The following is a 15,000-nucleotide window of genomic DNA, read 5'->3' on the forward strand; positions in this document are numbered from 1 at the left end:
AGGAGCGATTACATTCAACATTCGGTGTCTATTGTTCCGTCTAGTTACGTGATGTACGTGAGGGCTCGCTCCCGAACACACACACACACACACACACACACACACACACACACACACACACACACACACACACACACACACACACATCCATCCATCCCTCCCCACACACACATACCCTCCCCCCCTCCCCCCCACACACACACATCCCAACACACACACCCTCTCACACAGACATACCCCTCCCCACACAACCCTCCCCACACACATCCCAACACACGCACCCTCCCACACAAACATACCCCTCCCCACACATACCCCCCCACACACACATAATCCCTACACACACATAACCCCGCCACACATAACCCCCCCACACATACCCCCCACACACATACCCCCCTTCCTCCCCACACACACATACCCTCTTTCCACCCCACACACATACCCACCTTTCTCCCCACACACACATACTCCCCTTCCTCCCCACACACATACCCCCCCACACACACATACCCCCCTTTCCTCCCCACACACATAAGCCCCCACCCATATGCCCCTTCCTCCCCACACACACATACCCCCCTCCCCCCACATATCCCCTTCCTCCCCACACACACATAACCCCCTTCCTCCCCCCACACACATATCCCCTTCCTCCCCAGACACTTACCGCCATAAGCCCTGCAGGTCAGCCTCAAGTGGGAGGACGGCAGGAGTGGACCCACCTCGTCTCGGATCAGCCTCTCGTCGTTGTCAAAGATCTCGAGGCCGCGGATCTCCTCTGGGAAAGAAGAATGAATGTTGGTTTTAGTCCCGTATTCTCAAACATCCCGGGGCTTGCACACCCATGTTTGCTCAGTCTTTCGGGAAGGTTGTGGGTGTTTCCATGGGTTGTTTTATGAGCCTAGTGGTAGGTTAACAAGCTTTCTGCGCCCTTAATATAAAAAGCACTTATGAGAACCCGACTACTTTACTTTGTGCCCCTGAGAAATTTTTGTTGTTAGCCGGAAGCGTCTCAGGATACGCCCCGTAACTAAGCCTTCAATATATGACCAGCTGCATGTAATGTTGGTGGTTTACTTTACTGTTACTCTGATGCAAATACTAAACGGGGAACGTTGTGGCATGTATTAGAAGTTCGATAATGGGGTCGAGCAATTTCGCTACCTGCCAATTATTTCACAATTAAGAATAATATTTATTAGAAATTGCAGACTGTTTCACGCTCTAAATACAGCGGCAAATCACATGGTTCATAGGTTCATTTAAAGGCAAGGTTGTTGAATTTTTTTTAAATAAAAAATATCGGATTTTTTTTTAAATTAGATTTTTTTTATTTAAATCGATTTTTTTTTTATATAAATGAAAATAATTAAATGAATGTAAACCTCAATATTCTCTACATTGGTTTCAAAGACTTGTTGGAGTATTCTTGTATCATATTCCATCATCATAAGTAACTTGGCTGGCTGTTTGAGCCAGTCCTAAGACTGAACATCCGCAGCCAGCCAGCCACTGGCCAGCACCACACCACAACTCTGTATCTTAACAGTCTAACCAGATCATGTCATGTTTTGGACATGTCCTGACTGAAATTGCACAAAGAAAAATGACAGCAGCTTCAAATGAAAGTATCAGAAAAGACAATGGATGATCCATGTATGTATGTGAAGTGATTCTTTGAAAAAGAAGGAGTATAAGTTTCAAATATTTCCTTTCCTGCCACTTCCTATAATTGGTGATTTTTGTCCCTTTTAATAGCTTTTCTTTAGTTCATTTGAGTGTTTGGAGGAGCCCAAGACTACCCACATGCTGTCCTGATGATTGCCTATCAACCCGGGCTCCAGCGAAACTCTCTAACGAGGATCAAGTGAAGTTCGGGAGGAGGGGGGGGGGATTAGTCAAGCAGGATGGCTGGAGGAGGTAGGAAGACACCTACCGAAACAGGCGCAAGCCACTCCCGGTGAGGTATATATGGGAAGTGAGGAGGGTGCTGAAGCCCTCCAAAGACCCTTCCCATGTCCTCACTAACCGTTTCCCTATTTTCTCATGAACACCAGAGAATAGTTCAGCATGCTCTCTAAATATATCCTCTCTCTATCCACACCACACTACATTCACACAACATACACACCTTTTCCCAAAATTCAAAATTCAAAATGGCGCACCTTCACCCTGCCTCGGACTCCCTGCCTGGGGGGGGAGACCACAAATTAACCCAGGGAGGACTCCCCTTCTGGCTGCCGACTTGAGAGATGACTAGATAACTCCTCGAACCTCTTTTTTTTCATCAATTTCTGCAACATTTGCGGGCTTTGTTCTAATTTTCATTCTGTGGAACACCATCTCTCCTCCTCTAAACCTCACCTTCTCTTCCTCACCAAAACACAGGTCTCTGAGGCTACTGACAGCAATCCCTACTCTGTTCCCTCCTACTGTTTCTATCCTAAATTTCAATCCAAAGCTGGATGTTGCGTCTACGTGCGCAACGACATCACTTGCTCTCGTGCCCACGACCTTGACTCTAAAATTTTCCACCATCTGGCTAAGACTTCTTTGTCATTCTATTACTAAATACATCTGTGCTGTTTATCTCTCACCGAACTCTACTAACTATGCAAAATTCTTTGACTACTTGAACTCTAAAGTGGAGCACATCTTGATCCACTCTCCCTTCGCTGAAATCTCCATCTTGGGAGATTTCAGTGTTCACCACCAGCTTTGTCTTTCAACCTCTTTCACTGACCAGCCTGATGAACAAGCCTACAACTTTGCTCTCCTTAACGACCTAGAGCAGTTGGTTCAGCACCTTACACGTATTCCCGACCGCCTTGGAGACCGGCCCAATATACTAGACCTCTTCCTTACCTCTAACCCTTCTGCTTACTCTGTCAAACTGTTCTCTCTGTTGGGCTCCTCCGATTACAACCTTATTTTTGTATCCTGTCCTATCGCTCCTGTACATCCTCTGGACCCACCGAAGAGGCGATGCTTCTGGCATTTTGCTTCAGCTCGGTGGGACGACCTGAGGATGTACTTTTCCGATTTCCGTGGAATGACTACTGCTTCCAGGATAGAGACCCCTTTGTGTGTGCCCAGCGCATCACAGGTGATTGTCTCTGGAATGGAGGCATACATTCCACGTACTTTCTCTACTCCACATGTTAAAAAGCCTTGGTTTAATTACGCTTGTTCTGGTGCTGTCAAAGATAGAGTTACAGCTCACAAAAGGTACCAGAGCCTTCGCACTCCTGCTAACCATGATCTTTACATTTCTGCCCGGAATCGTGCCAAATCTCTTCTCCGACTTACCAAAAACTCCTTCATTAATAGAATTACTTTTTCTAATTTTTCCCGGGACTTCTGACATTTAGCCAAAAACATCTCTTCCAACTTCATTTTTCATCTTTTCCTCCTCTCCTTAGTCCTGACGGCAGCACTGCCGTCTCATCTATCTCTAAGGCTGAACTCTTCTCTCTTACGTTCTCTAAAAACTCCACTCTGGACGATTCTGGGCATATTCCTCCTACTCATCCCCCCTCTGACTCCTTTATGCCTGTTATTAAGGTTCTTAAGAATGATGTTTTCTATGCCCTCTCTGGCCTCAATCCTTAGAAGGCTTATGGACCTGATGGAGTGCCTCCTATTGCCATTAAAAACTGTGCTTCCGTGCTGACACCCTGCCTGGTCAAACTCTTTCGCCTCTGCTTGTCAACATCTACCTTTCCTTCCTTTATTTTTTTTTACAAGAAAGGAGACAGCTCAAGGGCACCAAAAAAAGTAAACAACAAAAAAAAGCCCGCTACTCGCTGCTCACACACAAAAAAAGAGGTGGCCGAAAGAGAGGTCAATTTCGAGAGGAGAGGTGTCCAGATACCCTTCTCTTGAAAGAGTTCAAGTCGTAGGCAGGAGGAAATACAGAAGAAGGAAGAGTGTTCTAGAGTTTATCAGCATGAGGGATGAAAGAGTGAAGATGGTGGTTAACTCTTGCATAAGGGGTTTGGACAGTATAAGGATGAGCATGAGTAGAAAGCCGCGTGCAGCGGGGCCGCGGGAGGGGGGGAGGCATGCAGTTAGCAAGTTCAGAAGAGCAGTCAGCATGAATATATCGATAAAAGATAGAAAGAGAGGCAACATGGCGGCGGAAATTAAGTGGTAGAAGACTATCAGTAAGAGGAGGAGAGCTGATGAGACAAAGAGCCTTAGACTCCCCCTGTCCAAGAGAGCTGTGTAAGTGGAGCCCCCTCACACGTGAGATGCATACTCCATACGAGGGCGGACAATGCCCCTGTATATGGATAGCAACTGTGCGGGGGAGAAGAACTGGCGGAGACGATACAGAACGCCCAACCTCGAGGAAGCTGATTTAGTGAGAGACGAGATGTAAAGTTTCCAGTTAAGATTTTGAGTTAGGGATAGACCGAGGATGTTTAGTGTTGAAGATGGTGACAGCTGAGTATTGTTGAAGAATAGGGGATTGGTGTTTGGAAGATTGTGTCAAGTTGATAGGTGGAAAAATTGGGATTTTTGAGGCATTAAAGGACACAAGGTTCCTTTTACCCCAATCGGAAATGATAGTAAGGTCTGAGGTTAAGCGTTCTACAGTCTCTAGCCTGGAGTCATGTAATTCCTGTTGAGAGGGTCTTCTGTTGAAAGAAGTTGAATAATGCTGAGTGGAGTCATCAGCGTATGAGTGGATAGGACAGTTTGTTATGGAAAGAAGATCATTGATGAGTAACAGGAAGAGAGTGGATGATAGGACAGAGCCCTGTGGATCACCACTGTTAATAGGTTTATGAAAAGAACAGTGACCGTCTACCACAGCAGAGACAGAACGGCCGGAAAAGAAACTGGAGATAAAGGAATAGAGAGAAGGATAGAATCCGAAAAAGGGCCGTTTAGAAAGCAAAGACTTGTGCCAGACTCTGTCGAAGGCTTCCTGCTGGAAGTATGCCTTCATACAGCCTGTACCTAAGAACGGTGACCGTTCACATCCCTCAAACTACCGTCCTATAGCTTTACTTTCTAGTCTATCTAAAGCTTTTGAATCAATCCTTAACCGGAAGATTCAAAAGCACCTTTCCACTTCTGACCTTCTATCTGATCGCCAGTATGGATTCCGCAAGGGGCGTTCTACTGGTGATCTCCTTGCCTTTCTAACTGACTCTTGGTTATTCTCTCTTAGCCATTTCGGTGAAACATTTGCTATTGCGCTGGACATATCAAAAGCCTTTGATAGGGTCTGGCACATATCTTTGCATTCCAAGCTATCCTCCTACGCTTTCTATCCTTCTCTCTGTACCTTTATCTCCAGTTTCCTTTCTGACCGTTCTATTTCTGCTGTGGTAGACGGTCACTGTTCTTTTCCTAAACCTATTAACAGTGGTGTCCCGCAGGGTTCTGTCCTATCTCCCATTCTCTTTCTTTTGTTCATCGATGATCTTATTTCCAAAACGAATTGTCTTAGCCATTCCTACGCCAATGACTCTACTTTGCATTACTCAACTTCTTTTAATAGAGGACCCACCCAACAGGAACTAAACGATTCCAGGCTGGAGGCAGCAGAACGCTTAGCCTCTGACCTAACTATTATTTCCGATTGGGGCAAAAAGAACCTGGTGTCCTTCAACGCTTCAGAAACACAGTTTTTCCACTTCTCCACTCGACACAATCTTCCAAACAACTATCCCCCATTCTTTGACAACACTCAGCTATCACCTTCTTCAGCACTAAACATCCTCGGTATATCCTTAACTCAAAATTTCAACTAGAAACTTCATATCTCTTCTCATACTAAATCAACTTCCTCGAGGCTGGGCGTTCTGTACCGTCTCCGCCAGTTCTTCTCCCCCGCACAGTTGCTATCCATTTACAGGGGCCTTGTCCGTCTTCGTATGGAGTATGCATCTCATGTGTTGGGGGGCTCCACTCACACAGCTCTCCTGGACGGAGTGGAGTCTCTGGGCCGCTTTCACAGTGGTTTTGCTTTTTTTGATCGTTACCAATGGCGCCGATCGACGCTATAGTTTTCCACGTGAAACTGGCCTATGGGGTAGTGGCAGCTGCAGAGGAAGCGAGAGGTGCTGAGAGTGTGTGGTAAGGTGCGGTCCTAGGCTAACCCCGCAGCCGCCACTACCTCATCGGCCAGTTTTAAGTGGAAATTCTAAAGCGGCGATCGTCGCCATTGGTAACGATCAAAACAAACAAAGCGACTGTGAAAGCGGCCCTAAGGCCCGTACCAAGAGTCGTGAAGGTCGAGCCGCGTACCTTCCGTTGTAGGCACGGCCTCAGAGCATGCCTTCAATCCTTACCACAAGTCGTTCGGGAAGGTAAATGCACATACACACACTGCAACCTTCTTTTCACCTACTAGATATAATGCACGCACACACATACAAACACACAGTGCTATTCATGGAGGTATAATACCTCCATGGTGCTATTACAGCCATAATATTGTCCGTTTCATTCCATATGTCCACTCCAGGCACCTGCGCAAGTGTCTATACATAAGGAATTTCGATGTTGCATGTATAAATAACATAGGTAGCCTAATATACTCGAAATAGCCTAGCATTGGATTCAGCAGTTATTATTTATTATTTCATGTTTTTTTTCCATTATTAATCGTTATTTGCATGCAGTAAAATATTAAGATGCCCTTTGTTTGCACTTGCAGAGCCAGATGCCTTAACTGAAATGAGGAAGAATTTGAAAACCCATAGATCGTTGGAGAATGTGAGCCACGAAGGTTCCCGCCGGGCTGATTCCTCTGTGCTTTGAAGGCGCGTGCTGTTGTTGTAAACAAGACAAACATATTCGCTGCAACTATAATATGACTTTCCAATTAGGGAAAATATTTTCTCAGTTGTTTTAACTGAACCGCAACTATTTGTCACGCCAAATTTGGAAAATAAACATATTTTTCCTCGAAGATATGAAGGAAGACACAGGGTAGACCTTGCCTTCCCGTTGTCTCTCCCGCAAACCTTCGTTCCAAAAATGCTAGTGACTATAGGTACGCACCGTCCTTCCCTTCGATCTTCATCGCTAAGCCTTCGTGACTCTTGGTACGGCTTTAAGGCCCGTACCAAGAGTCGTGAAGATTTAGCGACGAAGATCGAAGGGAAGGACGGTGCGTGCCTATAGTCACTAGCATTTTTGGAACGAAGGACAATAATATGGCTGTAATAGCACCATGGAGGTATTATACGTCCATGAATAGCACTGTGTGTTTGTATGTGTGTGCGTGCATTAGATTTGGTAGGTGAAAAGAAGGTTGCAGTATGTGTATATGCATTTACCTTCCCGAGTGACTTGTGGTAATTAAGGATTGAAGGCACGGTCTGAGGCCGTGCCTACAATGTCGAAGGGAACGTAACGCGGCTCGACCTTCACGACTCTTGGTACGGGTCTAAGGCTCTTCGTCTGATCCGCCGCCAAGTTGCCTCTCTTTCTATCTTTTATCGATATTTTCACGCTGAATGCTCTTCTGAACTTGCTAACTGCATGCCTCCCCTCCTTTCGCGGCCCCGCTGCACTCGACTGTCCACTCTAGCCCATTTCTATACTGTCCAAACCCCTTATGCAAGAGTTAACCCGCATCTTCACTCTTTCATCCCTTACACTGGTAAACTCTGGAACTGCCTTCCTTCGTCTGTATTTCCTCCTGCCTATGAATTGTCCTCTTCCAAGAAGAGTGTATCAAGACACCTCTCCATCCGAAATTGACCTCTCTTTTGGATACTCTTATCTATTTTCTTTTGTGGGAGCGGCGAGTAGCGGTTTATATATATATATATATATATATATATATATATATATATATATATATATATATATATATATATATATATATATATATATATATATATATATATATATATTGTTAAAAGTGATGGCTAGGTCGGCGTTTATTATTTTCTTCAATGTACTTTCTTTTTGTTTTAGTAGTGTTCTATTCACTTTTGATAGGAGTTGTATGACTTCGCCGTAGCTAGTCATTTGGCTGGATCCGGATTTCGGGTTGTTAACCCTTCATCAGCAGCTAGTTGAGAGATGTTCCTTCGCCTGGTGTTGAGGTCAGAATGGTATTTTTTTTTTTTATTAGAAAAGAGGGTGAAGGGAGGAAGAGGTATTCAGAGGAAGACAAGTAGGAATATAAAGACAATGGAAGTAGATAGGTTAGTGGGCGACCACCATTGCGTGAGGTTGAGTTAGAGTTTTTGGATGTTGTGAATTGTGTTTTAGGTAGTTTTTTTATGTATTGTATCTGGTGTCTTGAATTGTTTGTTTATGCTTGAATTGTTTGTTTTATGCTGTGTTGGTGTAATGAGTGCGCAGTTTCCTCTTGTGCAGTTGAACCTGTATATGACGTCAGACTTCTGGGTTGTGTCTTTATCCGGGCGAGTATTGTTTTTCAGTAGGAGGTGGCTTGTTTTTGTAGTATATTCGGAGGCTGATCTTCTTCTCCTGGTTTGTGGGTTTTAGGTTGCGGTGCACTATCTGCCTCATGATCCTTTCTTCTTCCTTGTGTGCTGTCGAGAAGAATGCTCTGTAGAAGATGGTAATTTCTTGCTTCTTTTCTGTTGTTTTTGGATTGTGCCAGCTATCCATGATCTTCTTGGTGTGGCGGTTGATTTCAATCTCGCTGAAGCCGTTATTGAGTAGAACTTGTGTTGAGCGCTCTATTTCGCTGTGCACTTGCTGCCATGTGCTGCAGTGAGTGAGTGCCCTTCTGACATATGCGCCGATTGTCGAATCTTTGTATCTTTGTGGACACTCACTCCTTCCATTGAGGCAGTGTCCGGGGTTTGTGGGCTTGACGAATACTTCTGTGTTGAAGGATTGCTCTTCTTGCTTTACGAGTATGTCCAGGAATGGGATGGAGTTGTTGACGCTCTTTTCTATTGTCAGCTTGAGGCCGGAAACTTCCTGTAGGCAAAGTCTGAGCCGCTCGGCGTCGTCGTCATTCTCGGTCTTGATGAATAGGTATGTCATCTATGTAGCGGCAGTATATATATGGTTTGTCGAGCTTCTTGAATACTTCTTCTTCGACGCAGCCCATGAAGAAATTTGCCAGTAATACTCCGAGGGGTGAGCCCATGGCTACTCCGTCAATCTGGCAGTACTTGTTTCCGCGTGGGCAGGTGAATGGAGCTTCTTTTGTGCAGCATTCCAGGAGATCTCGTAGGACGGCTTCAGGGATGTCGATGGGGGTGTTAGAGTTGTCATGGTATACCCGTTCGATGATGTAGTTGATGGTGCGGTTCACAGGTACGTTTGTAAAGAGCGATTCGACTTCAAGGGAAGCAACTCTTCCTCTTGTGTTGCTGGTCTTCAGGATGTCGAGAAAATCTGACGATGCTTGTAGGTTGTGTGTGGAGGGTACGTAGGGGGTCAGGAGGCTGCACAATGACAACTCTAACACCCCCATCGACATCCCTGAAGCCGTCCTACGAGATCTCCTGGAATGCTGCACAAAAAAGCTCCATTCACCTGCCCACGCGGAAACAAGTACTGCCTGATTGACGGAGTAGCCATGGGCTCACCCCTCGGAGTATTACTGGCAAATTTCTTCATGGGCTGCGTCGAAGAAGAAGTATTCAAGAAACTCGACAAACCATATATATACTGCCGCTACACAGATGACATATTCATCAAGACCGAGAATGACGACGACGCCGAGCGGCTCAGACTTTGCCTACAGGAAGTTTCCGGCCTCAAGCTGACAATAGAAAAGAGCGTCAACAACTCCATCCACAAACCACAAACCAGGAGAAGAAGATCAGCCTCCGAATATACTACAAAAACAAGAAAACAAGCCACCTCCTACTGAAAAACAATGCTCGCCCGGATAAAGAGATAACCCAGAAGTCTGACGTCATATACAGGTTCAACTGCACAAGAGGAAACTGCGAAGTCCTCTCCTCCTCGTATATCGGCATGACGACAATGAGGCTGTCTCGGCGACTTACATTCCATCTATCTGCCGGAGCCCCCAAAAAACACCTTCGAGAAGAACACGGAGAGACAATAACAAGAAGCACCCTGGAAGAAAACATAGAAATTCTGGATACCTGCCAGGATAGGCGACGACTTCCAATATTGGAGGCCTTGTACATACAAGAACTCAAGCCAAAACTCAACATCCAGGCTGAGGACCTACAGGCCCTACCGAGCATGCGCCGACAAACAGGCAGCCATCAATCATCGATGCGCGCGCACGAGGGACGCGGGACGAGCCAATCAGCGTCCCGCCCAGAGGAGAGTAGCAGCGAGGCTCCAGCTTAAAAGGAGCCGCGCGCCATCCACTTACCATTCTGACCTCAACACTAGGGGAAGGAACATCTCTCTACTAGCTGCTGATGAAGGGTTAAGAACCCGAAATCCGGATCCAGCCAAATGACTAGCTACGGCGAAGTCATACAACTCCTATCAAAAGAGAATAGAACACTACTAAGACAAAAAGAAAGTACATTGAAGAAAATAATAAACGCCGACCTAGCCATCACTTTTAACAAAACATGTATCAGAGAAAATCTCCTGCCTATATATATATATATATATATATATATATATATATATATATATATATATATATATATATATATATATATATATATATATATATATATATATATATATATAATTTTTGTCTTTTGTTGTAGAAGAAAAAAAAACAGTTGCCTGCGCCACCAATTGGCTGGGACCAACCAAAAGAGTAAAGATGGGGGCATACGGTGTAGCTGAGCATGGCCGCAGTGCTCATATCAGTAACATTGGCCCTTGAACCTGTGGTGGGAAGAGCCCATCACCCTAAGACAGGGTCAGCGTGACATACAGGTTACTACAGTTTACCTTCCCGAGGTTTCCCCAGGTACCCATTTATCGACCACCCCGAAAGGGGAGATGAACAGCTATGTGGGCTCCACGCTGTCTGCCCAGGTTGGGATTCGAACTCAGGATCGCGGATTCGTAGCAAGGCACGCTAACCACTAGAGTGACTAGACCATGGAGGCATAAAAGAAAATATCCACGGGATGAGAAACTTGCTTTATGAGGACAGACTTAAGCATCTAATACAGCCAATGTCAACAAAATGAGTAAGCAATTACAACAAGCAAATGAACTGAAGTTGTTAACCCATGGTTGCCCTGCACACATTCTAAATGTTTTGGCTCATGATTTGAAAATTGGTAACACAGAAGAACATGTGGTTCGCATTGTAAAATACTTTTAAAACTATCACTCTGCCTAGGAAAGATACCGTCAGAAAGGTGGTCAACGTCTTGTTCTGCCCCAGGACACTGGGCGTACCAGGTGTGGCTGACTGAAGATATATATATCTATATCAGCCCAGGAAAATTTGTGAAGTTGACAGGGAAAACATTGACATCAAAGTTAGTATTTTCTTTGTTTATTTTTCTATTCTATATTGTTGTCCTGCAATAAGATCAAGATTTAAATCAATGATATTAAAAAAAAAATCAATATAAATCTTGATTTAAATCAATGATTTAAAAAAAAATCATTTGATTTAAATTTTGATTTAAATCAGTGATTTAAATCAACTTGATTTAAACCAAACAACCCTGTTTAAAGGTAAAAAATAAAGGTATAGGTTACTAGGACACACACACACACACACACACACACACACACACACACACACACACACACACACACACACACACTCACCGTGCACGTGAAGCTGTATGAGGCTCATCATGGTCTGTGAGGTCATGAAATCGACCCGACACGTGTAGTTGCCGGCATCCGCAAGTGTCACATCCTTCACCTCCAGGAAGCCCAAGCGCGTCTGTGGGGGCGAGGATCAGGCTAGATTGTGGCTAGATAGGTAATGTAAAAGTAAAGTTGCGGTTGGAGGCTATAGATGCGCGTGGCCTCGGTGCTTATCTCTGTCGTATTGGCCTTTGAATCTGTGGAAGGGAAGAACACATTTCCCCGGGACTCAGGGCAGGTGTGACATCAAGGTTACCACACTTTACCTCTCCGTGGCTTCCCCAAATACCATTTTTATCTACTAACATGAAAGGGAAGATTAGTAGTTGGGTGAACTGCACTCCGACTTCCTGGGCCGGGATTCGAACCCTTGCATGCGGATTCATAGCTAAGCATGCTATCCACTTCACCACGGAGGCGCGTTAGCAGCGAGTAGTAGGTTAGTAGGTGGCTAGATGGTTAGATAGGCAGGTAAATAGATACACAGGGGGGTTAGTATGTCGGGGGGAGAGAGAGAGAGAGATTTACGAGCGAGATATTCAATAATAGCTCCAGGAAGAGAAATTATGCTGCAGGAATATTTGAATACTCCTGAGACTCAAAGTGAGAAAGGGAAAAAAACAGTAGCAGGGAAATTGGAGAGGCAGGAAGGCAGATCGTGGATAATATAGGAGAGGAGAGCCAGGAAGAGTGAGCATGAAAGAAGAGAAAGGAGAGAAGAATAGAGGAGAGCAGAGGAGACAAAACGCATCTCTTTTTAGCCGTCCAGTGTGGAGACGGGTATTAGTTTCCGGCTGCCACCTCAACAAAAGGACTCCGGAACAGCTTCATACGTGTCCGGCGTCAGCGTAATGCCGCAGAGACGTTCCTCGCTGCTAGAGAACAAGATATATGGGAGCCCCTTCACCCGCCTCAATTGTTTATGTATAGGGTATTGGAGGGTTTGAGAGGGTTGTTCCTATTCAAAGTGAACCTGCTGTGCTAGATGGCTAATATATATATCGTAAATGAAGGATAGAAAGATAGGTGGATCGGGAGGACTGGTGGTAAACATGTGTAGGCCTATTGACTAGCCGTCTGTATTATCGTTATATCATCTCGTATCCATGTGTATTAGCTATTTAGATTTATGGACGCTTTACTACATTGCTAATATGAATATTTTTCGTAGATGAAGGTTAGAGAGGTACGTGGAAGTGGAGGCTTGATTGTCAACATGTGTACGCCTACTGGCTAGCCCTTTGTACTCTCCATCATCTTGTATCCTAGTGTATTAGCTGTATAGATTTATGGATAAGGTGAGATGGTAAATAACAGGATATCAGGAGTTGCCCGTCTAGGCTGAGTGGTTGGCTGGCGTGCTGTACTCTCCGTATGTCCCTGTGAATTATTGTCGCCTTGCCTCGTTTCCCTTGGCGACGGGTTGTAACAAGGCAATTTCTTTTTTCTGAATCTGCCGCGAAAGCCTTTTGACTGCTTCCCGGAGACGGCTGTAATGCGGTGAGATTGGCTGTAATATCGTGTGTGGGGGGGGGGGGGTAGTGGGTGGCTGTGTAGACGTATGGGTTTGTGGGTGGGTGTGGGTGGGTGGGCGGGTCGGTGTTGTGTGTGGGTGGGTGTGGGTGTGGGGGGGAGGTTGTATTGAAATGGCGATAGGAAGAAATTGTGAAAGTGCATTTGTGTATGGGAGGGAGTATGTGTGTGTGGAGGGGTGGAGGGGTGGAGAGGAGGGTGGGGGTGTTGGTGTGGGTGGGTGCGCTCAGCATTTAGTATGTATTAGCTTCTCTCAAAAACATGCCTCACAACTTCCACATAATCCATCACACACACTCCACCACACACGGTTTTTAATCAGCCGCTCTTGCTCAAACTGAATAAACGCCAAGCAGACTCTTTTTACTCCGCACCTTGTAGCCGTACAGCGTAACGCACCGTTCGATACAACCTTTCCTTCCAGCCTCAAGTGAACTCCGAATCATGCAATAGAGGCCGCGTGGAAATGTTCAACCACCTTAAAGTAATCGGCTGCCAAACTGCCCAGGCATATGGGGGAAGCAGCGGGCCAGCTTGAACGACGCTTGTTGGTGTTTGGGACTAGACGGGGAGCAAGGCTGTGTGTGGATGTGATGGTGATGGTGATCGTCGTGTGGTGGTGGGGGAAGGCAAGGAGTACAGGATGAGAAAGGAATATGATGGGGTGTTGTGGTTGAGGTTTTGTGTGGTAAGGTGAGGTAAAAAAGTGGTGGTGGAGTGGTATTGAAGAACAGTGTGATAGTAGGGGTAAAGGTGTGGTGGAGAGCGGGTGCAGAAAGGTGCAGTGGTAGTGGTGGTGGTGTTAGTCGTTGGGGGAATGTTTTTTTTATCGAAATTGGAGTGATTAGATTGGAGGAAGGGAAGGAAGGAGGGAGAGATAGCAGGGAAAAAGGCAGCAAGAGAGCAGGGAGGGAAAAGGGTGAAAGAGCAACGGGATATAGGATTAGGAGATTGGAAAAGAATGACATGAGTAAAGAAAAAAATAAATACTGAGGATGTATGGAAGGAAGGGAGAAAGAAGAAAGAAAAAGGCGAAAGGAAAGAAGGGGGAGGAGGTAAGAAAGAAGAAAGAGTGGGAGAACGAAGGAAGAAAAAAAGAAAGAAAGATAGGAGAGGTAGGAAGGAAAAAGAGAAAGGGTGGGAGAATGAAGGAAGGAAGAAAAAATAAGAAAGAAAGGAAGGAGAGGTAGGAAGAAAAAAAAAGAAAGGGTGGGAGAATGAAGGAGAGAAGAATAAAATGAAAGAAAGAAAGGGGATGAGGTATAAAGGAAAGAAGAAAGGGTGGGAGAACGAAGGAGAGAATAACAGAAATAGTAAAGAAAGGGGAGGAGGTATGAAGAAAAGAAGAAAGGGCGGGAGAACGAAGGAAGAAACGAGTGAAGAAAGGAAGAACAGAAGTAGGAAAGAAAGGGGAGAAAGTTAGAAGAAAGAAAGAAATGAAGAAGACAATAAAGAGGAAAGATGTCAAGGAATCGAGGAAAAACAAAAAAAGAAGACAATGGAGCAAAGAAACGAGATGAGGCAATTAAGGATGGAAAGAGCGAGGAGGAGAAGAGAGGGAACGGAAATAGAGATGAAGGAGAGGAAGAAAGTAGAAAGGGAAGAGGAAGGAGGTGGAGGAAGGGAGGGGAAGCGCGAGGAAGAGAAAGGGAAAACATGTTTGTGCTAGACCTTCCCCGCCGCCACAGCAACCTCACCTGTGCATATTCTCACAGGTGTGTG

General features: G+C 45.3%; 1 protein-coding gene across 1 annotated transcript in view; it reads right to left on the bottom strand.

The window, feature by feature from the left end:
* The window catches only part of LOC127000281 (nephrin-like), a 152,995-nt gene that overhangs the window by 61,915 nt on the left and 76,080 nt on the right, over nucleotides 1-15,000 (bottom strand). Inside the window, exons 5-6 of the mRNA XM_050863805.1 lie at nucleotides 11,701-11,821; nucleotides 671-781 (exon numbers count right to left, since the gene is read on the bottom strand). Coding sequence (XP_050719762.1) covers nucleotides 671-781; nucleotides 11,701-11,746 — 157 coding nt within the window. The 5' untranslated portion in view covers nucleotides 11,747-11,821. The remainder of the gene's footprint in view (nucleotides 1-670; nucleotides 782-11,700; nucleotides 11,822-15,000) is intronic.

The sequence above is a fragment of the Eriocheir sinensis genome, chromosome 18 (assembly GCF_024679095.1).
Source record: "Eriocheir sinensis breed Jianghai 21 chromosome 18, ASM2467909v1, whole genome shotgun sequence".
NCBI classification, from domain to species: domain Eukaryota; kingdom Metazoa; phylum Arthropoda; class Malacostraca; order Decapoda; family Varunidae; genus Eriocheir; species Eriocheir sinensis.